Here is a 26758-nt window from a genome sequence, read left to right as displayed (position 1 = left end):
GGTGGAGGGTGGGGAGAGGGGAATCTCTCCTGAGATTAGAGAGATAGGAAAAAATACACAGACACAGAGATTATGTCCCTGTGTCATAGAAAAAACGAAGCAGAAAGACAAGAGCCAGAGAGAAAAGCGAGTCAGAGAGAAACAGACATAGGAGGAGAAAGATACATAGGCAGACAGAAGCGGAAGGTACAAAATAGGTGTTTTTTAATTGAAATTTTTTATAAAAAGGAGAGGGAACGTGAAGGCACCCAGGGCTAGTCCCAGGGCCCCACAGCGTCAGTAGGAGGGTCTAAGGATGGCAGGAGCAGTGAAGGGCATCCCTCTTTCCATCGGTTCATGCTTCGTGTGTCCCTCCTTGCTGGCCCTCAGGCACCCCCTGCTCATGAATACAAGCAGGCAGGAGGGTGTATGGCAGGGACCTGCGTGCTCAGGCGTGGAGTGAATGGCCTGGGGCTACCAAGGCTCAGGCCCGTGGCCTGGCAGGAGTGCAGTGGTGTGGCTGGTGCGAGGGTGCGAATCCTGGGCGGCAGATACAGCGGAAGGAGCCATCAGTGTTGACACAGCGTGCGTTGACACAGAGCGGGGAGGCTGCCTCAGCCTCGTCACACTCGTTGATGTCTGCAGAAGGAGGTACAGGGAGCGCTGCTCAGGCCTCGGGACCCTAGAACCCACTTGTCTGGCCCCTGGGGCTCCTGAGGCAAAGGGGTGCAAATGCTGAGCCTCCTACTTGGAGTCAATTGTGGCCACTACCACCTGCTGGCTGTGTGAGCCTGGGCAGGTGGCTTAACCTCTCTGTGCCTCAGCTTTGTGTTCTGTGAGATGGGGACGGTAGCCCTTAGGTCACTAGGTTTTTGTTAGGAAAATAATACTGATAATGATATCACAACAACCAATGCTTACTCTATACCAGACATTGTTTAAAGCACATTACGTGTACTTATCCTCCTAATAACCCTATGAGGTAGGTACCGTGATCCCGTTGCCATGCGGGCAAACTGAGGCCCAGCCTGGGAAAGCTCCTTGCCCAATATCACACAAGCCCCCTTTCTGCCCAGCGAGTTCTCAGGCCAGCTCTCACAGTCTCTGAGTTCTCAGTCCCCTGCTATTTCTTGGCTGTGAGTCCTTGGGACACTCAGTCCTCTTTTCTGAGCCTTGGTTTACACACAGGCCTGTGTCACCGTCAATCAGTACTGATGATGGTCACAACTCTACGAAATGGGTTCTGCAACTATGCTCATTTTTTGAATGCGAAAAACTAAAGGGCCAATGACCTGTCTAGGGTCACACAGCACATTGCTAGATTGAGCCTGAGGTCTGTCCAACTCCCCCAGCGTCCTTGTCTATAACCACTTTGCCTTACTGCTCCCTGAACTAGGCAGCCCTGACTCATATTCCCATTCTACAGAGGAGAAGTGGGAAGCTCTCCGAAGAGGTCAAGCAAATCGCCCCAGGTAGGACCGGGAGATCGCATCTGCAGGATTCTTCAGGATGCCTCGATCCTGCTTCAAGCCCAGCCCCCCTGAGGTCCTCGCAGCCTGACCTCAGCTTCTGCGGGCAAGCCCCATCCCTGTGCGGGAGCTCCTTCCTGTTCCCTGTGATCTGGCCGGACCCCTTGACATCTCCGACTCCTCCCACCCCTGCTCGAGTCAGGGCGTCCACCCTCTCCCGGCGCGGGCTGGTTCTGGCCGCCCCTCACCGACGCAGGCCATGCGGGTCATGTCCAGGCGGTAACCACTGAAGCAGTCGCAGGTGAAGCCCTCGGGGACACGCACGCAGCGGCCGTGGGCACAGCCGTCCAAGATCCCGCACTCCTCCGCTTCCAGTCCTTCGTAGGGCCCAGACAGGGTGCCTGCAGAGAAGGCGGGGACTCTGGGGTTGTTGTTGGTGGGGGGATGGTCTCAGCCTCCCATCCCTCGAACCCCCACCGTGGGGCAGCGCCCCGCCCGGGTATCCTCTTCTAAACTGTGCGTCCCGCTCGGGGGCTCTGGGGGGCGCTGTGGGGCCAAGTTTCCCTCGATCTGCTCTCCTGCGGTCCTCACCTCTTGGTCTGCTGGTGTTTCCGTCCCTCTTCACGGCTCTCCGTAGCTCTCTCCGACTGTATCTGTGTTTTCCCATCTCTCTCAGCCAATGCCCCCCAGACCCCCCCCCACGCTTCTCTGGGTTTCTGGATCTCATGCTCTTTCTCTCCCTCTTCCCTGTCTCCATCTCTCTGCACCCCTAACTCCCCATTTCAGTCTCCATCTCTCGGCCGCAGTGCTCACCAGGATAGCCTCCACCTTCAGGTGACTCCTCAGGCTCTGGGAAGGAGCCACGCGTGTCGCGGGACCGATAGCGCCAGCGGCTGCCTGGGCCAGGTGGCGCGGCAGCCTCAGAGTCACTGTAGGGGCCGCCATCGTCCTCAAAGTCGGGCATGTCGAAGGGTGGTGCTCCGTACGGGGCCTCCCGGCGGGCGAAGGGCCCAGGAGGAGGTGGGTAGGGGTCGTAGGGTAGCACGGCTGGCGGGTACAGTTCGGGCCCATAGGGAAGGCCCTGGTAGGGTGGACCTAGGTCAGGGCCATATTCGTAAGGGAGTCCAAAGCCACCTGGCCGCGGGGGACCGTATGCAGGGGGGCGCAGCACATTACACAGGGCCTCAAAGTCATCTGTAAACAGGAGCCAAGCCTCATGGTTAGCCCAGGCTAGCCTCAGCACCCACCATTCATGTCCTAGTGTGGAAAGAGGAGTCCAGAGAAGTGAGGAGGGCCTGGGGCTGAGGCATGGGAAGGGCTTCAAAGGAGGGGGCTGGGATCCCTCAGTCAGGATCAGGGGTTCTGGAGCTAGGATTAGGCGGCTGAGGGCTGAGACTGGGATTCCAAGTTGCTGGCATCAAGAGTACTAAGGACAGCTGCTGGTAGGAATCAGGGTCCAAGTGCTGGAATTTGGGGGGACCCCTGGGATCTTGGACTAGGGGCCTAGAGAAATAAGATGGAAGGTGTTTTAGGGACCAGAGCTGGGGAGTCCCGGGAACTGGGGGCCTGAGGGGCCAGGATGCATAGGAAGGGATCTGAGCCAGGGGAGCTGGAGGTCTGAGGACCAAGGACCAGGGTTTTGGGCCTGGGGTTGTATTCCCAAGGGCTAAGGATTGGGGGATTCAGGGGTTTTAAGAGCCAAGCTTTGGGGGTCTCTGGGATTGTGTGCTGGGGTCTTAGGCACCTGGAAGTGAGTGTCCAGTACACTGTGGTCTGTGGGCCAGGATGGTGGGGTCAGGCCTAAGGGCAGAGGATCTGGAAGGAGGGGTCTCATGGGCTGTCTCGGCCCCTGGGTGTGGCCCAGGCAGGTGGCAGTACCTGAGTCCTGGGCGGGGCAAAGGGCACAGTCCATGCCCCAGGCCTCGCCATAGAGGCAGCAGCACTCTGTGTAAGTGGCCTGGCGGTCCAGCCGAGGGCGACTACACACGAGGTCAGCTCCTACTTCCTGCCAGCACACTCCCAGGTTGTCATCTGAGGGCAGAGACAGCGTGCATCAGGGTGGGACAGGCAGGATCGGGTCCTCCCAAACGCTTGGAGCAACCCAGCCACCTGGTGCCTAACACCAGATGCTTCTCCTTAGCTGTGATCTGCCTCCCGGAGGCCCTCTGAGGTAGCTCCTGGGCTTGGTCTGAAATGAGGCAGTCGTAGAGGAGGTAGGGTCTGAGAGGATTCTCTCCAAGCCCAGCCTCTGAAGGGCAGTTGCTTTTTATATCTGAGCATTGTTTGAATGGAGTCCCAGGGTGTTTAGGGGGTGAGGGGTGGGGGGAAATGTAAAAACAGGGTGTGGAAGGAGAAGAGAGCTTAGGTCAGTGGGCAAAAAGAAAGGACCCAAAGAGATAGAGACAAATACATCCCAAGAATCAGAGACTCCAAGAAAAACAGGAAAGCAAAGATGCAGAGAGAGGGAAAGAGAGAAATGAAAAGAAACAGACTTAGAAAGACCCCAAGAGTGGCAGAAATTCCGGAAAGCCCAGAGAGGTGGAAAGAGACAGAGACACACAGGGAAATCATCACAGGAAGCGCGGCTTCAGCGCTTAGTAAAACCAGGTCCCATAACAGAAATAAAATTCCCCATAGCCACCAATCGCCGGCGCACCCAGTGTGCCGAAAGGAAGCCGGGACCCCGGGGCTATAATCAACGTGCAGATACACACGGCCAGCCAGTGGCAGGCTCCCCTGGGACCTCTGATTTCGGGAGAAGCCCCGGACACCACGCCAGTTGGCCTGTAGGAGCCTCAGACAACCGCGAGGAAATGGGGTTAGAGTTAGGGGCGTGAGGGGGCGGGGCCGAGCGTGGGCGCGGGCCCGGCGGGACGTGAGGTGGAGCCAGGGGCGGGACGAGGGGGCGGGACGGGAGGCGGGACAGGCGGATCTGGGGGCTGGGCTACCGAGGCTCTGGCTCTCGTTGGAGACGCAGCGGCGTCGGGAGCCGTCCAGCACCAGCGGGGGCTCGCAGGTGCAGTGGTAAGAACCCACGGTGTTAACACAGCTGCCGCCCTCACACGCAGGCTCTTCGTCGGCGCACTCGTCGTTATCTAAGGGAGGCGTGGAGGGAGTGGTTAGGAAGCAGCCCTTGATCCTTTCCCACTTGCCCAGCGCGTTGACAGTGATAGATGGAGTCTAGACTCCAGGAAGGATTTCCTGCTGGCGGTGGCTACATTCCAGAGAGGGACTGGTGGGGTAGACGGTCGGGGAAGTGGGGAGGGGAGGGGAGGGGGCTCGTACCGACGCACTCCAGTCGCTGGGCATGGTAGTAGTAGCCGTTGCTGCAGTAACATGAGTAGCCTGGGGCCGTGTTCACGCACACGCCGCTCTTGCACACCTGGTCTCGGAAGAGCTGGCACTCGTCCACGTCTACGGGAAGGATGGTCAGAGGCGCGCCCCACACCAGGCGAGAGAAGGGGGCGGGCCAGGGCGTGGGGCGGCTGGATGTGGGGAATGGGTGGCTCCGAGGCTTGACCCGGGAAGAGAGGGACCGAAAGGTGGCGACAGAGACCCAGAGGTAGACAGACAGGGAAAGGCGGAGAGAGCATGGGGTGTGGGGGAGTCGGGGAGACAGAGAACCAGTGAGAGATAGAGAAGAGAGAGGTGAACAGACCCAGCGGGTGAGACTGAGCTGGGCCTGGGGGCTGAGGGGGATTTGGGGTTGAAGTCTGGCCTTACCCCTCCGGAGGCTCAGGTCTCCACTCGGTGCCAGATAGCCCCGGCCATGGGGACATAGTGACTGGTACTCCACTGCACACAGACACAAGGCTGAGCACAGATGCGCTACACCCAGCCCCTGCCCTGGGTCCTGGGCTTACTCTTGCCCCTGGGGGCCACCCTTCATCACCCAAGTTTTCAAGCCCCCTGCCTTTGTGCTCACCTCTTGGCCTCATGCCCACCTGGCTGGCAGCTCACCCTTGCCCTTGCAGTTCCCAGTACCCCAGTCCATGTCCCAGTGCATCTGCTGTCCCAGTCCCATGCCCCCCTCTCTCGACCCAAACCCTCAGCCCTCCATCCACCCCATAGCCCCTGCCCACCTGTCTCAGTGCTGGGGCATTGCTGGATGCGGCAGCCGCTGCCCCAGCCCTCACCCACGGTGCAGCAGCACTCTTGCCACGTCACATTCCGTGCCAGGATGTTGTCACAGGCATCCGGGGCTGCCGTGTCAAAGTAGCACTCCCGGCGCCCACTGCCTGCAGGGCCCTGCCTGGGTGGGCTGGGCCGGCGGGGCGGGGATGGCGGAGGTGGCCGGGCAGGCAGACCCGGGCTGGCAGGAGCCTGGGGCTGTGGGCCTGGGAATGTGCCTAGGGAAGCAAGGGGCTAATTTAGCCCAGTGTGGGCTGAGCCTCCCACCCCGATATTATAGATGAGGAAACTGAGGCAGAACCCAACTCCACACCTCTCCCCATCTGTCCTCATCCATTCTCACTCCCTGTCGTTTCTCCATCTCTTGCCTCCCCAGTTCACACCCTGCTAGGTGTCTGGCCCATGGCCCAGGGGCACTTTGGGAAGCGGGGGCAGGAGGGGGGTGTCTCTGGCCTCCTTTTTATCTCCTGGGTCCTCAGATCCAGTGCATTCTAAACAGGCCCCAGAGTCTTTCCAGACCTAGCCTTAGGCCTGGACACATCTCTCTCTTCCACCAGGCAGCCCACAGCCTGGCCACCGGCCTCTTGCCTTCTGCCACCCACCCTCCCTTCCTCTCCCACAGCCCCCTGCCTTGGTCTAGTCCTCTCCTCTCCTGCCCAGGTCCCTGGCCCAACCTGCTCTCTAGGGTCCCAGCCCCTAGTGTCACCCACTCCAGTCCACCTTCACAGGGCAGCTGGAGGGAGGTTTTAAAATCTGATTATACCTCTTTCCCACTCAAAGTGCCCTCAGGAAAGGCCAACCTCCCAAAGATGGTAAATCAGTGCGATCCGGCACTGCATCCCTTCTGTGGCCTCGTTTCTCCCCACCCCTTCCCTTGCTCTGTACAGCATGCCACCCTGAACTTATTTTTGGTCCTCAAACAGGTCAGGTCCTCGCTTGCCTTGCCAGGCCTTTGCCCTTGCTGTATCCTCTGCCCAGAATGCCCTCCCTCACCCACTTCACCTGGCTTATTTCTACTCATCCTACTGCTCTCAGTTTAGACCTACCTTCCTATAGGAAGCTGTCTCTGACTTTCATCTCAAGCTGGGGTAGGTACCTCCTCCAGATTCCCATAATCCCCTACCCTTGCCCCGGCACAGCCTTGTTCCCTCTGGCCTGGGCTTCCTCCTTCTAGCCCTGATTTCTCTGCCTGTCCCTTCTGGTCTGTGAGCCCCTTAAAGACAGAGTGGTCTCAAAAAAAAAAAAAAAAAAAAAAAGACAGACAGAGTGGTCTCTCCTCATCACTACTGTGTCCCTAGGACCTAGAATAGGGCCTAAACACAGTGGATGCCCTGTTAACATTTGTTGAATGAGAGAATCTGGTATAGAGTTAGGGACAGGGCTGACACCGAGTCCCACCACCCGTATTAACCCATGTGTTTTGATTTTTTTATTGTTATTTAAAACAGCACTTAACATGGCAACTGTCTGTGCCTGGAATGGTTAGATCACATCATTTTTCTGTGAGCCCTGCAGCCATCAGTTAAATAGACTCATCAGTCTTACCAACAGAAGTTCGCGGGGGAACACAACGTCCAGTCATGGGGTCAAACTCCTCAGGGCTGGTAGGACAGACACAGAGGAAGGAGCCTTCAACATTCTCACACAGGGCAGCTCCACACACACGCTGTAGCGTTTCACATTCATTCACGTCTGTGAGCAAGAGACAAAGGAGAGGGTCAACGGTTGTAAACGTCTGTGATTCCAAAGCTCTAAAAGTCTGAAATGCCCAAATGTAATGGGTATTTTTAACGACTCAGACCCCATCATTTACTTCTCTTTGGGGGACAAACCCTGGCTTTCCCTTCGGAGCCTTCTGCTCCTCCATTTTCAACTCATGTATTTTTGAGTACGGTTAAATCTACTCCAAGTAGACCCGAGTTCCAGGCATGGCTGACCAGGTTACTGCATTTCTCTGGTTCAGAGAGATGGGTGGTGGGGCAGTCAATGCCAGTCCTGGGACTTTTGCTAGGAATATCAAGAATGAGCCTCCCTCTTTAGCGTTGAGGTTACCAAGCTAAGGATGTTAGCCTGGAGGTGCTAGGGCCTTCTTTGTCATTGTGAAGTGTCTGCCTGAAAATAAATACAACAGAGGAAAGCAGGGCTGAGAGGAGGAGACAGCTAGCCTTGTTAGAATCCCTGGATCCAAGTGTGCCTCAAGTTAAACATTTTCTAGGACTTCACCGTTTTAATTCTCTTCAAAGAAATAAAGCCTATTGTGTTTGCACACAGGGTGCCTGGGTGGCTCAGTCGGTTAAGCATCGGACTCTTGATCTCAGCTCAGGTCTTGATTTCAGGGTTGTGAGTTCAAGCCCCATGTTGGCTCAGCATAGAGCCCACTTAAAAAAAAAAAAAAATATATATATATACATATATACACATATGTATATATGTATATATATATATATATATATATATGCACAAAAAACTAGGATTCGTGCAACTCACTGTATGTAAATTGAACCTCAAGTGAAAATATCTGGAAACTCCTACTGGACTCTGGTTAATGCTATACATACTTTAGAATTTAGGGAGAAATGTACTGATGCCTGTGATTTAATTTTAAACCAATCCTAGAGAGAAGATGAATTACAGACAGGTAGGTGAGCCAAGAAGTAAATAAAAGAATGATAATGGAATATAGATCATGGGCATGTGGACATTCATTTTAGAGGTCTTTCAATTTTCTGTACATTTAGATATTTTCCTCACAAAATGTTGGGAAAAGAGAAAATGTTTATGTGCACTTAAGATTAGAGTGCATTAAAAAAAAAGATTAGTGTGCATTTTACACACTTTACACATGTATTTTTTTAAGCCCTCCCCAAACAAGATCTGAATGAACAGGGTTTCTGTTGCTTGCGACCAAAAGGAGTCCTGACCAATATGGAAATAATGTATATTCCAAGTCTAAGTTCCACAGGCCCAGTGTGTGTGTGTTTATACTGATTCATAGCAAATGTGAACTCAGAGCTGTTTGGGTCTGCAGAGGGGAGCAGGGCCTGACCAACCTCTTCCCCACCCTCTGGACCCATCCATCCCCTGGAGCCCCGTACCCACGCAGTGACGCCCGTCCCTGGCCCCCTCGTATCCCTGGTCACAGAGGCACTGGAAGGAGCCGGGCAGGTTCTGGCACACGGCGTGGGCCCCGCAGAAGGACCGATTCCGGCATTCGTCCACATCTGCAACCACCAGACAGTCAGGCCCTTGCTGGACTTTCCTTCCCCTCCACATCTCACCCAAAGCCAGACGGACACCTACCCTGGCATCCGCCCCCTGGCGTGGGCTGATAGCCAGGGTCACAGGCCGGTGTGCAGCGGTAGGAGCCAGGAGTGTTCTCACAGCGCTGGGCTCCACAAATCGCTGAGCCATATTCTTGGCACTCATCAACATCTGCAAAAAAAGTGGTGTGGGTGGAGGGGAGGGGAGTCACAGGACCAGATTCACAAGATCCTGATGCTGTTTCCAGTTCCCGTGGCTGAGAAGTCTCTATAAATCTGGTATTCTAGGAGTCTGAGCTTCTAAAGACTCTTAAGTTCTTACTGCCATTTCTCACAGTCCAAATGGTCCCACCTCAGGGCCTTTGCACTCACGGTTCCCTCCGTCAGAAACACTTTTCCCTCAACTCTCTGCATGGCTCCCTCTCTCACTTCACTCAAGTGTCAAGGTCGAGCCCTCCTAGCACCCCTTCCCCCACCGTTCTATCATCTATGTCCATTTATCCTGCTCTATTTTCCTTCTTAAACTTGATATTATATTATCCATGTGTCTCTTGGCATACCAACTGTCACCTCCCTAGACTACAAACTCCACCATGCTGGGACTTGTGTCTGTCTGGCTCCTGCCACCTCCCCCCCAGCCCTGTATCCCCAAGGTGTAGAACTGTGCCCGACACCCAGTAGGTGCCCCCAAAGTGTTTGCTGAACGAACCTTGAATCTATTTGTGTATTTACTGCCTATCTCTCCCCATCCCCTCCCCATCCCCCATCAGCTCCATGAGGGCAGGGACTTTGTTTGACTTGATGCCTGTTGCACCCCCCCCAGTGCCTGACACACAGGTGTTTAATGAATTCTTGTGGAATTCGAATGAGGTACCCTGAAACTAGGCTTCCACAGATCAGAGGTCTGCTAGCCAGAGAGCCCAAGTCATTTCATTTGCTCCCCCAATCCTCCCACCTCACCCCCACGAGAAAATGCAAGGGCACACTGGTGGCTTATTTCCACCACAGAGATGTGAGACACGGTTAAGTGCACGGGCTGGGGACTCCTTCGCTCCCCTCAAGTCCCGAAGGCAGGGTGCTCCTCCTCAAGTCCCCAAGAGAGCTGACTCCAGCAACTTGTCCTAGGGGCAGGGGTAGGGAAGGAGAGTAGTCTCACCGTCACAGGTGCCCTCAGGGCCCGCGTGGTAGCCAGGGTCGCAGTCTCGGACACAGCGGTAGGAACCCGGGGAATTCTCACAACGCTGGGACCCACACAGGGCAGGGCCCCGCTCGCGACATTCGTCCACGTCTGAGGAAGGAGAAACAGCAGTCAAATGGGGGAAGCAGAGGAGTCTGGGAGGCAAAGGAGAACAGGTGAGCGAGTTAAGGAAGGCAGTAGAGAGAACGGGGCGCCGCCGGGGGGGGGGGGGGGGGGGCGGGTAGGGAGGAAGCAGCGGAGGAGAGCCTAATGGGAGAGAAGGGGAGGTAGGAGAGAAAGGGCAGGGATCCGGCCGGGGGCGCCTCTCACCCAGGCAGGAGGCGAGGTCTGGGCCGGCGCGATGTCCGGGAGGACAGACGCACTCGAAGGAGCCGTCGGTGTTGGTACAGATGCCACTCTGGCAGAGGTCCTCCTCGCTGCACTCGTCCACGTCTGAGGGACCACGTTCGAAACGGCCGCCCACCTCCGCCGCTTAGCATTGCAGGCCCCGCCCCTCTGCCCCTTGCCCCGCCCCTCTGACTGAGGCCTCCTACTCTTTTCCCCGCCCGTCTTGGGCTCCTCCTTTCTCTGCAAGCCCCTCCCTCCCGACGGGTTCAGGCCCCGCCCTCTCCAATCACGGCACACCTTACTCCGACTCCGCTCCTTTCCCCTCCAAACCCCGCCCCTCCCTGATCGCCACCAGGAGGCTCCACACGCCCGGCTTTGAAGCTTTGCGACCTCAGTCCTAAAATTCAGACTCCGCCTTCCGCGCTCTCCTAGTCCTGATTTTCTTGGTGTAAGCCCACCCTTTCCCGGTCCAGACCCAGCCTGGGTACCGACCGAGGCAAGAGGCTCCACGGGGTCCGGGCCGGTAGCCGGGGGCGCAAGTGCAGGCAAAGGAGCCGTCGGTGTTGAGGCATTCGCCATGGGGGAAACAGAAGTCGCCCTCTAGGCACTCGTTCACGTCTAGGGTACAGGGAGAGATGGGACTCGGGGGTCGTCGCCCAAGGAGCAACTCCGCCCGCAAGCCCCACCCACAGCCTGCCAGACCAGCTTCCACCTCTCCAACAGCGTTTGCCGAGGAACGCAGACCCCTGGATTCCCAAGTTCTTCGACCCCTCTCCGCCCTCTCCCCTGCCCTACCCACCTGCGCAGGGCCCAGGCCGACCAGAGGGCGCGCGGTAGCCCGGCTCGCAGCTGCAGCGGAAGGAGCCTTCGGTGTTGGTGCAGTGGCCATGGGGGCCGCAGGAAGCACCCGAGCTGCACTCGTCCACATCTGTGGGAACGCAAGTTTCAGAGGAGGTCTGGTCTAGGGACACTGCAAGGATCCCCTTGGGGCTGAGGGGTCTTGAGCAGTTGGTGGGTAGTGTCTCAGGTTGGATAGGAGGTGAAGGCTCTGTGGCAGAAGTGAGTGGGGTACACCAAGATTCTGTGATTCTAGGGACCATAATCCTGTGAATCTGGATTTCTGGGAATTCCCTGTGCTAGGATCCTGGAGTCAGGGAGGGACTCTGGACTAGGACTGGGGTCAGAAATTAATTAGGTTAAGAGGCCAGGTATTACAAGCCAAGAGCACTGGATGGTATTCTGCTGAATCAGGGGTCAGAGTCAGTAATTGGCATCTGAGACCAGTTCGGATCGGGGTGAGAGTCAGGGTCCAGAATTCTGCCTCTAGTCAGGGTCAGGTCAGGGATCATGAACCCAATCAGGCCCCAGGGAAGGAATTCTGGGAATGGGCAGGGGCAGTGAGAGACAGGATCAAAGGTCACAGAAAGCCAGGGGTTATGGCAGGAGTTATGGCTAGGTTAAATGGCACAGTCAGTTTCAGGGGTCACAGGTCACATTCAGGGTCAAGGGACAGTCAGGATTAAAAGGGTTACAACTGCTTATCAGGGTTGTAGGGAGTGTTTATCAGCAGGGGTAATGGCTAGAGTCAAATGTCACAGCCAAGTTGAGGGTTCATGGGTCACAGAATTAGATGTCACATTCAGGGTCAAGTTTCATGGTCCAGATCAGGAATTGCAATACGGGTCAAGGGCCCATAATCTAGGTCAAGAGTCACAGTCAGACTCTAGGGGTCATGGTCCAGGGAACTGAGGTCCAGGTTAGAAGGGTATGGATCATGATGCAGGTCTAAGGTCATAGCCGGGGCTTGGTCTCACCAGCGCATCGGCCATGGTGCAGGTGGTGGCCAGCAGGACAAGCCCTACACTGGAAGGAGCCGGGTGAGTTCACACACTCCTGCCCAGGACAGGCCAGGTGATTCTCACACTCATCCACATCTGGGGGGCAGGGAAGAAGGTGGCCTTGAAGGAGCAGCCCAGAGCCCGCCTCACCCATCCACACTCCTCCCTCCCTCCCCGGCCTCACCCTCGCACTCGGAGACGGCAGCATTGGGTTGGAAGCCCGTGGGGCAGACACACTGGAAGCCGCCTTCTGTGTTCTCGCACCGACCATAGGCGCAGGGTGGTGGGCTACGGGCACATTCATCCACATCTGGGGGAGAGGGGACCAGTGGGACTGAGAAAGGGGCCTGGACCCAATCATCCCCATTGCTTTCACCATCTACTCCGACATTCCGGGCTGGAGGCAGGCTTCTGGACTTTGCCCAGGCTCATCCCACTCCCAGACAGACTCCTTTCCTGGACCCCCATCAATGGTCTCTCCAGCTGCCACGGGGAAGCTAGGACCCCACCTCCTACGTGCTGCTCTCCCCACCTCAGGGTGGTCCCCTCCCCAGACAAGCACATGAGTCATTCCAAAAGGGAGGAGGAACGCAGGGCACCCTCATATTCGGAGAAAGCGGAGAAGACTCTGGAGTCAACCCCCCCCCCACCCTTTCCGTACCTCCACTCCTGTGCCCCTGCTCTCCATCACCAACCCCCACCACCCTATCTCTCTACTCCCCAACCATGTCTCTCTCCAGTCCCCACAGCCAGTGGCTGTGGAATGGACTTGGACCCAGCACCCTCACCTTGGCATGGGGCCCCGGGCCCTCGGGAGCGGAAGCCAGCAGGGCAGGCACAGTGGAAGGAGCCCGCTGTGTTGTCACAGCGGCCTGGCCCGCAGGGCGGTGGCTCTTGGGCACACTCATCCACATCTTCTTCACACGCCGAGCCCCGGAAGCCAGCCGGGCAAACACAGCGGAAAGAGCCGGACAGGTTCTCACAGACCCCTCTGCCACAAAGGCCCGGGCTCTGCGTGCACTCGTCCACATCTGCCCAGGGCAAGGGGCCAGCCAGAGTCACACCTTTATGCCCCCCCCACGCCCCACCCCCACGATCTGCTCTGCCTCCCTGACTTCCAACACGTTCACTATCCCCTCTCCATCATTCTGCCTCCCTGTCCCATCACTCTGCCTCCTTGTCTGCCTCATTCTACCTCCTCTTCTCTGTTATTCAAATTCTCCGTCCTCCATCCCTCTACCTTCTCAATCCCTAAGCTTCCAGTCGCCCTCTTAGAACTCTAGTCCCCATCAATTGGTCTCTTTCTGCACTATTGGTTATTCTACCCCCTTCCCCCATAACTGACATCTCCATCTTCCATCCTTCTGCTTCTCCAACTTCCATGACTCAGCTTTTCTGTTTCTGACCACTCGGCCTCTCCATCCCCATGTCAGTCTGTCTCTACAGCCATCAAGCTGCCTCCCTGGCTCTTAGAACCTGGCCCTTCCGTCTCGCAGCAATCAGTCTCCTCCTGCCTCTTTGCTCAGTTTCTCCATCCCTCATCACTGCTGCTCTACCCTTCCCCCCACATCCCTTTCCCCTGAGTCCCTCCCAGTTCCTCACCCTGGCAGCCGGCACCGTGGGGAGCCGCCTGGTACCCAGCGGGGCACACGCACAGGAAGCTGCCTGGCGTGTTCTCGCAGCGCCCGCGGTCACACGGCGGCGGCACGCCGTGGCACTCGTCCACATCTGCAGGCACCAACCCGGAGGTTGAGGCTGGGCCAGACACTCCCCCTCACTCCCCCCACGCCCGCCTTCAGAGGGCTCAGGGAGGATGGGAGGTGGAGAGGGCAGGGGCGGAGCCAAACTTGGGCCGGTGCCACACTGGGGCGGGAGCCAGCGGCAGTAGGACAGCCCGGAGTGGGTAGGTTTAAGGCGTAGGCGGGGAAGGCGGGAGGAGGGCAGGTGAGAGGGAGGACCAGACGACGACTGGGGACCCGGCCAGGGCAGAGGCGGGGAGAAGATCAGCGAGGGGGGCAATGTGGGGAGGGCAGGACCTGGGCAGGGCTAGGGTGGGAAGGGCAGCTTTGGGGACCGAACAAAGGGAAGGCAGGAGCGAGGGAAAGGGCGCTGCGGGGTGAGGACGGGGCAGAGGTGCGGCAGGGTGGGAATTGTGGCTCGTGGTCAGGAGATAGGATGCGGCGGGTATAGGACAGGGGCGGAGCCGGGGGGAGGGCGGGAGCCCGTCGGGAACATGGAGGGGGCGGGGCCAGGGGAGGAGCGGAGCGGGACTGGGTCCGGGAGAGAAGCCGGGCGGTTGTACAGCAGGGACCCGCCCGGACGGGAAGAGCCGGCTGGGCGCCGAAGAGGCAGTGGTGGGGCCGAAGGGAGAGCGGGAGCAGATCGCGGGGGCGGGGTGGGGGACGGGAACAGAAGCGTGGGGAACCGCGGGACGGAGGGAACTGCTGGAGGGCGACCCCGGCAGGGGTGGGGCCTGAAGCTGGGCGGGGCGGATTTCTCACCCAAGCACTCCGCAGCCCGCGGGCCCGCTCTGTAGCCCTGGCCACACACGCAATGGAAGCTGCCTGGCGTGTTTTCACAGCGCCCGGGGGCACAGGGCGGGGGCACGCGGCGACACTCGTCCACGTCTGAGGGCATGGACGGGGCTGGTCAGGAGGCGATTGGCAGAGCCCCCCACCCCGCCCCGCCTCCGTCCACCCCCACTGCCAGACTCACCGATGCAGTGTGTGCCCTGCGGGCTGAGCCGGAAACCGGAGTCGCACGCGCAGGTGTAGCCGCTGGGCCGCGGGATGCAGCGTCCCGGGCCACAGACCTGGGGATTGCGCTGACACACGCCGGGCGAGGAACCGGGGGGGGGGGGGGGGGGGGGGGGTCCAGACAGCCAGGGTTCCTCCATCTCTGAATCCTCTGTCCCCTTCATCCCAGTACAATCCCCTCCGATGCTCTGCCTAAGGCACCCTCATGGATGTCCCTCCGCAAGTCCGCTTCTGAGCTCAGAGAGGTTAAATGACTTGCTTAATTGACAGAGAACTTGAACCCAGGCCTGTATGACACCAGCTCCTAATGTTACCCAACACTTGCCCGTCGAAACCTTTCTCTCTTCTCACCCGTTCCTTAACTCCTCCTGCTGTAACATCCCTATCCTGAGATCTTCACCTTGGAGCTCCCCACTGGAATCCCCACCTGTAATACCCCCATCGATGCCCTCGATTCTTTCTACTGCACCTGATTCAGGGATCTCAGGACCAGACCAGGCAGGGATGCTGGGCAGGGGAAGCTCAGGGCCCGGCCTGTGCTCAGGTGGGAGTTCTGGACGGTGGGTGGGCAGAAAGCCTGGCAAAAAAGGGGTACCAGTAAATGGAGACCTAGATTTGGGTGTCCCCCCTCCTCTCTCTCCTCTTTTCCTTACGAGGCTGAGTCCTCCCCTTGGAGATGGCATCTCCTCCTCCAGAAGCCAGCTCACCTGTGGGTGGCCTAGGGGTGGAGGGTGGAGCCCGGTGGCTCAGGGACACTCGGGGTGGCTCCTGGCCCAGGGGTCTGGTGTTGTAGCGGAGGTCAGAGGCCGAGTAGTGGTAGCCAGGGCCAGCAGGGCAGATCTCCCGAAAACCCTCTGGGAACAAGAAAGGGAGGGAGAGAGACAGAACGTGAAAGTAGGAGGGAATGAGGAGTCTAGAATCTGACCTTGACTGGGGGCAGGGCTTGGCTTTAGGTGTGGGTCAGGGGTTTGGGTTGGATGCTGGTTCGGGGTAGTATCCTGGCCAAAGAATGGGACATCTCAGAGGCTAAGGGTGCGACCAAGGGTGTTTTTCCTTATTTGGTATAGGGACAGGGACAAGGGTTGAGAGTGGAATCTGGTTTAGTCTGTGGAAGGGTCTGGCTTTAAGCAGAAGGCAGATTGCCAGGGAAGTGTCTCAGGAAAGGGGGTGTCTGGGGTGGAGCCCAAGAAGGAGCCTAGGCTAAGGCAGGGTCTCAGGAACTTCGGGCTTGGCCAAAGTTTGGGGGCACGGTTGGGCAAGGAGCATATCCAAAGGGCTAGGTGCTGTCAAATTGGGCGGGGACTCAGGGGTGTGTCTCAGGGGTAGGTGTGGCCAAAGGTGGGGTGGGGCCGGGCCCGAGTCCAGTCTGAGGATCTCAGGGGCTGGGGGCGTGGCCAAGGCTAGCGCCCGGGGGCGGGGCCTAGAGTAGGCAGCTTTAGTCAAGTCTAAAGATAGGCCAAGGCCGGAGGCGCTCACCTGAGCCGAAGGGTGGGCAGAGCTGGCAGCCTCGACCCCAGGCTTTGCCCACGCGGCTACAGCAGCAGATCTGCTTGGTGATGTTGCGCAGAATGGGCAGCGAGCAGCCACCGTCGCGGAGCACGCGGAAGCAGGGCCCTTTGGCCTCTGAGATCACGTGCTGGGCTGCGGTGGGAGTGAAAATTATTCAGGGCGGGCTTGGGAGTGTAGCGGAAGTAGGGGATCTGGGAGACAGGAGGATAGCCCCCGGGAGGGTTTAATGGGTGTAAAGGCCATTAAGAGGTCTAAGAGGGTCTGAAGGAGAGGTGAGGGGTCTGGAGGTCTGAGAAAGGTCTGGGGCCTGAGGAGGGAATGAGGGAATCTGAGAAGGATCTCAGGGTCTGCAGAAGGTCTGGTGGTGGAGGGAGACGAAGGGATTCGGGGCCTGAGAAGAGCTGAAGAAAATCTGAAGATCTGAAAGGATACAGACCTAAAGGTTTGAAGGGTTCTTAGAGGGGCTAAAGAAGGTCTAGGGAGTCTGAAGGTGTGTAAAAGTCTGAGACGTTCTGAGGGGTGTAATAAGAGTGACCAGGGGGAGTCTGGGAGGACCTGGGGAGTCTAAGGGAATTAAGGCCCAGGGATGCTCTGGAATGGGTCTGAGGGCTGGGAGGACAGACTCGGGATACAGCCTCAGCCCCCTCCCGGTGGCTCACAGATACAGCTGCTGCGGGATGAGTCGTGCAGGAAGCCGTCGGGGCACACGCACGTGTACCCGCCGTGCGTGTTCGCGCACTCCCCGTGTTGGCAGCGCCCACCGGTAGCGCACTCATCCACATCTGCCAGGAATGCCGTAGTCTCAGTAGCTTCAGGGACGAGCTCCCTGCCAGCCCAGCTCATAGAGCCAAGCCCTTCCCACTCCTGCCCCGTGCCCCCCCCACCCCCGAGCTTACCTTGGCAGGACCCATTAACCCTTTGAAAGCCGGTTGGACACGGTCCATCTGGGGTGCCTACTCGGTCTGAAATCCCTGTGGAGAGGAGAGAGGGGTGGGCCAGGGGCGGGCGGAGCGAAAATAGGTGGGCGGGGACAAAAGAGGGATGGGAGGGGTTAAAGGATGTTGGGAGCGGCTTGAGTGCGGCTTGAGCGCAGCAAGAGCCTTAGGTAGGAGGTGGGACAGAAGGCAACGTGGGAGGCTCCAGAAATGCATGAGTGGGGCCATGGCATAAAGGTGGGGTGAGAAGAGAGTAGCCTAAGTCAGAAAGCGGAGTGGGCGGTCCCAGAACGGTATGGATAGGTCTAGACTGGAAATGATCCCCACAGCTGGGCAGGTGTGGCTTGATTTTGTGAACACGGTTTGTCTGTGAGCAGAGTACCAGGAGTCACTGGGTTATCACCTCTCCCCAGCTCCAAGCACCTCAGGGACGTCCTGGGGCTTACCCAGGTGTTCCGAGCATGACTGACAGTCGTGAACGCCCCAGGCCAAGCCTGCCCCTCTGCAGCACACCTCCTGAGTCCGGAGCCCGGGCAGCGGGGACGCACACTGCGGAAAAGTGTTGGGTGAGCGCACCCCCTCGTGGTGGCACGCTCCGGGCCCCTCCCCACCTGCCTCGTCTCACTTCGCCTCCGCGCAGCTCCCGAAAGCAGTAACCGAAGCCGGAGGCATCCGAATAGCTGTCCTCGCGCGGCGCGCTCTGTGCCAGCACCGTGTAGGGCGCCGCCGCCTCCGCCCGCGCCGCCGCCTCCGCCCGTGCCACTGCCTCGGCGTCCGCCTCCTCCCAAGAGCCGGACACACGCTCCACCTGGTGCACCACCACGGACGCCTCCTGAGGATGCTCCACGTGGACGCTCACCATGGACGCCACGCCTGGAGGAGGCAAGGCAGGGCAAAGGGGTGTCGCCACGGGTTCTTACGGACTGGGACTAGGAATGGGGAGAAGGGCGCGCTGGAGAAGGGTACTCAGGGGAAGGCAGGAAAGATGAGGGTCAGAGAAACGGCGAGATAGTGAACAGATGGGGCCGAGGGGACCCGGGCCTCATTTTCCTCACCGTGCTCGTCGTCGCGGTGATTGGCCAGTGGCATGGTGTACACCGAGCGGGTGAGGCCCGGCATGGCTGGGGCCGGTGGCCGGGCGCCCGAGGAATGCAGCTGGCAGAACTTGCCAGCGAAGTCCGGGGGACAGAGGCAGCGGTCAGGCTTCACGCACACACCGCCGTTGTGACAGATCAAGGGACACAGGACTGGGGGGAGAGAGAGGCTAGCTCAGACCTTAACGTTATACTCAAAGTATGACCTCGTTGTAAGTCGCTCCGCCTTGAGCTGTCTTATTTCACCCCCACCAACCCCGGCCACCTGCACTGGCTGGGTCCCGTCGTCCAGCCCTTTGGTATAGCTCCGCCCCCTGGATCAGGTCCCCAGGCCCTTCCGCTCTTCATTCACTCTCAGGTCACTCCGCCCTTCCTCTCCAGTCCCACTTTGAGGCCGGGTCCAGGCGTTCCAGCACCACCCAGACAGCGCTGTCCCCGCCCATTGGTTCAGCCCGGACCACTCTCGCTTTTTCCTAAGCAGTTAGCCCCGCCCGTCTAATCATCTGGCTGGGTCTTTAGCTACGCAGGCCCGGCGCTGGTCTCTTCCATTGACTAAATCGACATTTTGGCCACCTCCCTGGCACCACTCCCGTCGCCCAACTCTGTCTCTTTACCATTCTAGGCACACGCACATCCCGTCTGCAGAGGTCCACGACACTCAGATTCCGTCTACTGGCTGGACGTCCCCTTCTAAGCTATTCGCCCACATTACCTTCTATCCACCGGATTCTAAAACCTCGGCTGTCAAGGTGTTTAACCAGCTGCCTTTAGCCCCGCCCACCCGCCTTTCCTCACGCGGATTTCCCCCAGCTCACGCTCCTCCCGCCCCACCTCCCTGGCTATCTGGGCGTCCTAGCCCCACCCACCGCGCTTTGTCTCCGCCCACGTCCCCTCCCGGCTCTGGCAGCAGAGTTCTCGCTCTGCCTTCCCGCCTCCTGTAGCCCCGGGGCGGGGCCGCGACGGGGACGCGCCTTCTCTCCCCTCTGCGCGCCCTCGCTGGGCCCCTAGCCACCTCTGGGCGGGGCACTGCCAGCTGTGCGGCGGGGTAAACAAAGAGAGGGGTGCGGCGGGGGTAGGGCGGCGGCTCCGCATTCCGGACCCTTGGGGAGCCCCGAGTCCTCTGAGCCAAAGAAGGCCGGACGTATCCTGAGAGGGCACCCCTCCCTTTCTCCCCTGGGGCTGCAGAGAACAGCTGGAGACAGCTGTGCGGAGGGAGGAAGGGGACAGGCGGCTGGGGCCGTCCAGGAAGGCGTGTGTGGGATTCTGAGCCACACAGTGGAGAGGGGAAAAGCAGAGAGGGAGATCCTTCTGTTTAGAAGGGTAGAGACTGGGCTCCTGGAAGGAGATGAGATAGAGTGCAGTGCTCTGGGATTCAAAGATGGCTCAAGATTTCTAGAATGGAAAGAGAGCCTAGTTCAGAGGAAACTGAAGCTCCCTTTCATTAGAAGTCTGTTAAATTCTTTTGGGGAGAGTTACCTAGAAAACAGGATTCTAGTGCCTTCTGGGGGACAGCCAAATTGAGGGTGCTGAGAACAGGGTTTACATGGAGAAGTGGGGTTCCCTGGGAGTCCCCAGCACACAGGAGCCTCAACTGTCTGGGAAGATTCTTAGATACTGTGGATCCCCCTCCCTTCCCAGCTCAGGGATTAGGTACCCAAGTTTTTGGATTAATGGCTGCATAGAGGGCACAGTGTTTGCAGAGTCTTCTTGGAGAACCAGCTGATTAAGAGCAGTTCTAGGGTTCTCTGAAGACAGATGGATCAGAAGTTCCTGGGGGAGGGGTCAGCTGGAAAAGCAGGGCTTGGGAAGACAGGAATCGGGAATCTGATGGCACTCGGCTGGAAATACAAGAGAATGGTAGTCTTTTGTGGAAAGAGAATTCAGTGAGGGAATGGAGTTATCGCTGTACAGGGTTTGTAATCTGGGGTTTCTCTGAGAAGTAGGGAGGAGTAGCTGAGGGACAATACTACAGAGTTCTCTGGTGAGGGGCACAGTTTGGGGGGATTACATCAGAAGAATGGGAGGGAACTTTACTGGAGGGGCTGGTCTCTGGAGTCTGTTGATGGGATGGGGAGGAGGCTTAGGGTCTGAAGGCTGAGATGCTGAGCTCCCCTACTTAAGGGAGTCGGGCCGTGACTCCAGAGTGCCCTAATAAGGGTCCTTAATTGAGTAGCAAGAGAAACTTAACTAGGAATCACGGTTCCAGAATAGGAGGGGTCTCTGGTGGTGGTCATGGTAATCCAGCTAGGTCTCAGGACATTTTCCAGCCTCCACCGGCATTTCTCCACCTTTTCTCCACCGCACCACCCAGCTCCCTTGGGGCTCCCACACCCCGGATGGCTGGTTACATGGGTACAGCCAACTCCATGCCCCACGCCTCTGGAGGAATAAGGAGTTGAGGACATCGGGGTCCTGCCAGGGTCAGCCCCCCTTCACATGCCCCTCCTGAGCCTCCAGGGGCTTGGCACCCGCCTGGGCACGGCGCCTGGGCACGGCGCCTGGCACGGGCGCGTTGGGGCTGGGGCGCGTTGGGGCTGGGCCGGGAGTCAGTGTAGGAAGGAGGGAGGGAGGGGAGGAGGGAGGGAGTGGCAGCGGGCGGGGGCTGAGGCGGGAGATGAGCTCACGCCGGCCAGGGCTGGATTGGCTGGGGGCCAGGCTGGGCGAGTTCTCAGAGCCAGGGGCCCCCACTCCCCACTCCAGAGGGCCTCTGAGGTTGGGGGCAGGTAGGCCCCGACCCTGAGAGCCCGCCCATTCCGGCATCCTGGGGCCAACAGGTGGCTGGCCCTCCCCACCTCACCTGACGGGGGGGGGGGGGGGGGGGGGGGGGGGGGTGGGATTGCTTCCTACTGTAGGGGTGCCCGGAGAACACCCTCCTGTCCCCTCTGCCCTCCAGGGGGCGCCCCTTCCTCCAGGCCTCCTATCTGGATTTCTCTCCCACGTGGGACCTTTGCAACTCAGTGGCCTGCAGAGACCCTTTCAGGGACCCTTTCCCTCTCAGCTCTTGGGATCAACTTTCCTCACCCCAATACCCCTCTTCACAGGCATTCTCACCTAGGACTTTAATAATGCCTCCCACCCAAGAATGAAACTGGGACACCCCTCAGGGCCCTGAAGCCCTCCCTTGGTCTCCAGGGATTCCTTACAACCTCAGAATTGGGGCCCCCTTCCCCCAAGCTCTAGGCCCCTCAGTTCTGGTATCTCCCGCTTTAACTCAGAGGCATGAAAGCTGTCCCCAGTCCCCTCACGTGGGACGCCACAGGTCCCTGAGAATCCTCATTGCTTGCAAAATCGGGACTCTCGGGGCTCAACTCCAAACTCTAGGAATTTAAGTCCCCCTTCCTTAAATACCCCAGGGATTCCCCAGAACTCCTGCATACCGAATCTGGGCTCCCTCTCCCTGGGGGACTGTCTCGCCCATCCCCGGGGACCCTCCTCCCCCAGGGAACCCCTCCCCCGGGACCACCACCCCGCACTCACAGGCGCGGAAGCCGGGTCCCCCCGGGGCCGCCCCGCCGGGCGCGCCGCTGTCCACGCTGGTGGCGTTGCGGGGCGCGCAGGTCGGGGTACAGCGGGAACCGGTGGGGCCATGGACGCAGCGCAGGCCGCACACGGCAGGGGTGAAGCGCACGCGGAGGCGCTCTCGGGGCCGGCCCAGCACGGGCTGCGGTCCGAGCAGCGCCAGCAGCACCAATAGCGACACCCGCGCGCCGCCCGCCATGGCTGCAGCGCCGCGCTCCGCCGCGCCGCCGCCCCAGCCCGCTCGAGGGGCCCGGCCGCGCCCGCCCGCCTGCGGGGGAGGGCGGCCGCGCCCCCGCTCAGGCCCCCCCTCCCCACCACTCCCTCCCCGGCGGCCGCGCGGGGGCGCGTGGGGCTGGGCGCGCAGCCAGAGGCGCGCAGGCTGGGCGCTAGACTCACAGGGGGGAGGGGGGCGCCCCGTCTGCCCCCGCCTCGCACCAACAAGTGAATGGGGCCCGCAAAGGAGCGGCGGGGAAGGGAACAGGTGGGGGCGGGTCGGTTTCCCCCTAGACAGGGCTGAATCCATAAAGAGGAAAAGAGTAGTGGGGGCCACATTTGGGGAGGCCGGTAAAGGCTGATTCCCCGCCCTAGACACACAGAAGGAGGCTTCATCTGGATAGGGGGCTGTTGTGGCACATCTGGGCAGCCAGGTGGCCCATCTGGGGGAGAGAAGAAGGGTCGGTGCACCTGGGAACGTGAAGGAATTGGGGGTCTAGATTGTGGGCAGGACGCTGGCGGGGGGGGGCACATCTGAGGATGCAGTCACATCTGGCCAGGACCCCCCACACCTGGTAGGAGAAGTCAGAATGGACAAGAGTGAACCGTGGATTGAGGCTGTGGGCGGGGGTCCTCACATCTGGCCGGATGCCCACATCTGGAAGACTTTAGGGAGAAGGGGACACATCTGGGCTGAAGGCCACAGCAGGGGGGGGGGACTTTAGAGGGTAGTTGAGACCAGGGGGGTGTGCTAGCCCAGGGGCCGAGCGCTGGAGTGGGAGGAGGGCAAAGGGAGGGTCGGGGAAGCAGGGGGAGGCCTTTGGCTCCTGGCCGGCCCACAATTTTGGGCATTCGGTGACCGGGCAGGCGCCAACCCGCACAATCGCTTTTGTTGTCTGGGCTAGTTCGGCTGCGCTCTCTGCCGGGACAGCGCCCCCCTCTTTGGCCGCAGGGAGCCCGGACGCCTGGCTTCCCGGCCCCACCCCCGCGGGTCAGCGCCTCTGGCCGGCGTCTGGTCCTGTCCCGGGCTCACCTCGCGCGGCGGGACGCCAGGGTCCCTAGAGGGTCGGTATCCTGGGGGCCTGGGGGGCGGGGGGCTGAGCTACAATGGGGGGCAGCTAGGCGGCGGCTGGACCGTGGGAACCAGACGGCTTTATCTGGCCCGGAACCCACCACCCTGCCCCCCGCCAGAGGAAGGGCGGATGTTCTTACCCTGGGTCTGGCCGGCAGGGGCGCGCTGTTGGGGCCTCCTTCTCAGCAGTGCCCGGCCCCCCGGCCCCCGGGGCCGCCTTCGTCTCAGCAGAGCTCTGGCCTCCTGCAGCCTGGGTAGGAGAGGGCCAAAGAGACAAACGAGGTTAGGTGGACACTCCCTCCCCCCTAGACCCCCTTCTCCCTCAGCTGGAAGGGGCCTTCTGTGCCAGGAGATCTCCCAGTAGCTGCTCTCCAACCGCGCCCCCCCCCCCCAATCCCTTTCCAGGGACCAGACCTTGAGCGTTCTCCACAGGCTTGGGGAGAAACGGAGGCAAAGATGGGGGGCGGTGGAGATGAGGAATGGAGAAAGAGGAGAGAAGACAGAGGCAGAAAGAGAGACAGAGAGAGTCAAAGACCCACAGAGGATAATGATAGGAGAAACTGAGACAGAAATGGAAAAGAACACATACAGACAGAGGGCATGGAGACAGGGGCAGAGAAATGGAGAATGAAAGACACAGAGGATGGGATAGGTGAGAAAAGGAGAGCTAGAAACAGCAAATCAAGTTGAGAGAGAGAGACAGAGAAGGGAGAAGAGACACAGGGAGCAGAGAGAAAGGTGTGTGGGGAATAGTGGCAGAGCTGGGAGCTCCTCAGCGTTTGGGCAGGGAGGGATCGCACACTCACGTCAGTGGCTGCCAGTTGAGGGACACCTGTCTCTTCCTCACGCTGGGGCTGGGGCTCGGCAGCACCAGGGGCACGGGGGTCAGGCACTGCAGAGGGCCTGCACACTTTTCGGGCGGGCAGCTCTGGACCCTGCAGGAGGCTTCGGAGACAGCCAGGGACTAAGTGGAGAAGGAGGGGACCAAGTCTTTCTTTCCACCAAGTGCATCCAGCATTCCAGCTGGGAGGCAGGGTGGGGAAGGGAGACCCCACCCCTGTGCTCTTACACTCCCTACCCATATCCCACCTAGAAGAACCCACCTCTGAGGCAGCGACTTCTCCTGGGCGATCGGCCTGTGCAGCACCGACAAGCAGCAAGACTATAAACAGGGGTGGAAGTCACTCAGGCCCCAGTTCTCTAAGACTCCCCAGAGAGGGAAACAAGGGGTAGGGGAGAGAAAGCCAAGAGAAGGCTTGAGAGCACTCGAAATAGATGTTTGATCAGTCTGAAGCACCATGCTGGAAGCCTCAGTTTCCCCATCTGAACCCTGGGAGGCAAATTGGCATAAACTCTCCAGGGATGGAGGTCACAGCAACCCGACTTTTACTTATTTTCTGAAGTGTTTAGTTGTAAAGTCTCATTGGTAAGGACATTTTAAAGTCTTTTTTTTTTTTAATGGTTTTTTTAAAAGACTCAAAGAGGGTTTCTAAGCTCGTTTCCAAGCCCCCGACTGTCTGGGAATCTAGAACCCCGCCCTCCCCGCTCATCCCTGTCTTTGACTCAGCCGTCATCCCGAGCAAGGCCGGCAGGTGGCGCGACTTCCACAGGCCTCCGCAGCTGGGGAGGGAGGTCCTCCTTTGACTGTGGGTACAGCAGGGTGCTGAGGTGGAGGGGGTTACCGAAGGAAACACAGCCCAGAACTGGGAATCCCAAGGCCTGAGTTCTAGACCGTTCCTGCCTTTCCACGAGCTGTGTCTTTGAGCCAGCATCTCCTGGTCTTTGGGCCTCAGTTTCCCGCTTGACCAGGAGGGAGGAGTCGTTCTTCGAGAAATCTCTGCGCCCAGAGGGTCTCAGATTCTGGATAGCGGAGTCCTCAGCTCCAGCGCCAAGTGCGTCGCAACCAGGGGGCCCCCCAGACAAATCCATTATCCAGGCTAAGGGGGACGAGAGACGAGGACGCGCGCGCAGGCCCCGAGAAAAGGGCGGTGGGGAGATGCTGTGAAGGGGACGTCGGGCGCACGGACTCTTTCCAGACGGGTGGGGCCCAGTGAGGGAAGAGAACGCCCGGATGGGAGCCTCCGGGCCCCCCGATATTGCCGTTATCCCTCCCGCCTTTTCTCCGGGTTAACCCCTTCCCGGCCCCGCCCCCGGCGCGTCTCGGGTTACTAAACGCATTCGCAGAGACCGAGGCGGGAGCGGAGCCCGGGGCCTTTGTAACCGAGCGCTGGGCCGCAGGGCTGGGGGTGGGGGTGCTGGGCAGACTGCTTTCTTCGATCTCGTCACCCGTAGACAGGAAGAATAGCTATAAACCCCAAATCTATAGGAAATTTTGGATCGCATGCCGCGAAATCACAGGTCCCTCATTCAAGCCCGGGATCCTCAAATTCTAGGAAACCAGAGCATCCCCAATCTTCATGAAATCCGAGGAACCTCCTCCGCACAAACGCCCCTTGCAAGCTCCTCGGCCATCAAGCCCGAAGTCCACGTCTTCCTAAGTTATTAGGAAAATCCAAGAGTCCCTTTTAATTCATCCAGACGTTCCCAAACCCTAGAAAACCAGGGCATCTCAACCCCACCATAGAGTCCCTTCATAACCTCCGCTACTCCTGTTCCTTCCAAGCACCCAAGAAGCTTGGGGAACTCCATCCCATCTGAAGGGCCCCACCCATCTATCATCGTGGGAAAACTCAAAACTCCATCCCCATAGAAGCTAGGACCCTTCGTCGAAAAGACCCTAGAATTCCCTGGGGCCATATTCTCCATCTACCACACCAGCGGCGAATCCCTCGCCTCCAAATTTCAGTACTCCCCGATTCTAAGCCATGCAAAATAGAGGGTCCTAATAAATCCAAGGGCTCTTGCACTTTCATCACTACCCACGAAACACAGGGTTCGTCATCCCCCTAAATCCGCAAGTCCTGGTGCTTCCGGACCGCCAGACTTATTGGGTGGAGGGGGCACAAGGAAGAAGGGGTTGCAGCGGGGCTTACCCGGCCGGGCGGCCCGGGATCCCCGCAACCTCGACGGCCTCGCTGGGGTTGGGGCTGGGGCTGGCGGCGGAGACGGTGGCTGCGAAGACCGGCAGCAGCAGCACCAGCAGAAGGGGGCGGCGGCCGCTGGGGCCAGGCCGCCGCATCGTGTCCGGCGTGGAGTCCTGCTCCAGGCGGGCAGTCTGTCCAGCGGGTCCGGCTCGGCGCGGCCCCGCCCCCCGCCCCCGCCCGAGGCAGACTCATTTTCTCCACAGTCGCGGCCGCTGCTGCGAACTTCCCGCCAATCGGAGCCCGATGCCGCCAGGGGGCGCTGCCCGCTTGGCCAATCGGAAGGCGGCAAGGGAGGGGCTAAGAGGGACAGGTGCCGGGCGGGGGGCGCTGGGGCCCGGAGTTCTCAGTGCTGGAGGGGAAATCGGGAGTCAGGTGCCGACTCCGGAAGGAGAAGCTGAGGAGTGCAGATGCTGG

General features: G+C 59.4%; 1 protein-coding gene across 2 annotated transcripts; it reads right to left on the bottom strand.

Moving 5' to 3' along the window:
- Positions 1–182: 182 nt before the first annotated feature.
- LOC111161493 (latent transforming growth factor beta binding protein 4) lies at positions 183–26439 on the bottom strand. 2 transcript variants are annotated; one of them, XM_022525190.1, is made up of 33 exons: positions 26294–26439; positions 24404–24462; positions 24107–24245; positions 23441–23550; positions 18458–18649; positions 18028–18275; positions 17849–17951; positions 17364–17438; positions 17127–17249; positions 16435–16599; positions 15666–15812; positions 15431–15535; positions 14918–15052; positions 14704–14829; positions 13805–13930; positions 12991–13233; positions 12387–12512; positions 12179–12298; positions 11164–11292; positions 10857–10982; positions 10347–10469; positions 9996–10127; positions 8880–9011; positions 8675–8800; positions 7125–7271; positions 5531–5797; positions 5172–5243; positions 4734–4862; positions 4397–4543; positions 3327–3479; positions 2262–2642; positions 1697–1849; positions 183–618 (listed from the first exon to the last, which is right to left on the bottom strand). In XM_022525190.1, the coding sequence occupies exons 1-33, from the start codon at positions 26437–26439 to the stop codon at positions 464–466; spliced, it is 4860 nt and encodes a 1619-aa protein (XP_022380898.1). In that variant the 3' UTR covers positions 183–463. The 2 variants fall into 2 exon arrangements, with proteins under 2 accessions (XP_022380898.1, XP_022380899.1); XM_022525191.1 differs by lacking the exons at positions 23441–23550; positions 24107–24245; positions 24404–24462; positions 26294–26439 and adding an exon at positions 21974–22214.
- Positions 26440–26758: the final 319 nt, after the last annotated feature.

Source organism: Enhydra lutris, unplaced genomic scaffold (genome assembly GCF_002288905.1).
Source record: "Enhydra lutris kenyoni isolate GAN:26980312 unplaced genomic scaffold, ASM228890v2 scaffoldscaffold85, whole genome shotgun sequence".
Classification (NCBI taxonomy): Eukaryota; Metazoa; Chordata; class Mammalia; order Carnivora; family Mustelidae; genus Enhydra; species Enhydra lutris.
Note: the sequence above shows the minus strand (reverse complement) of the source record. Positions and strands in the feature narration are given on the sequence as shown.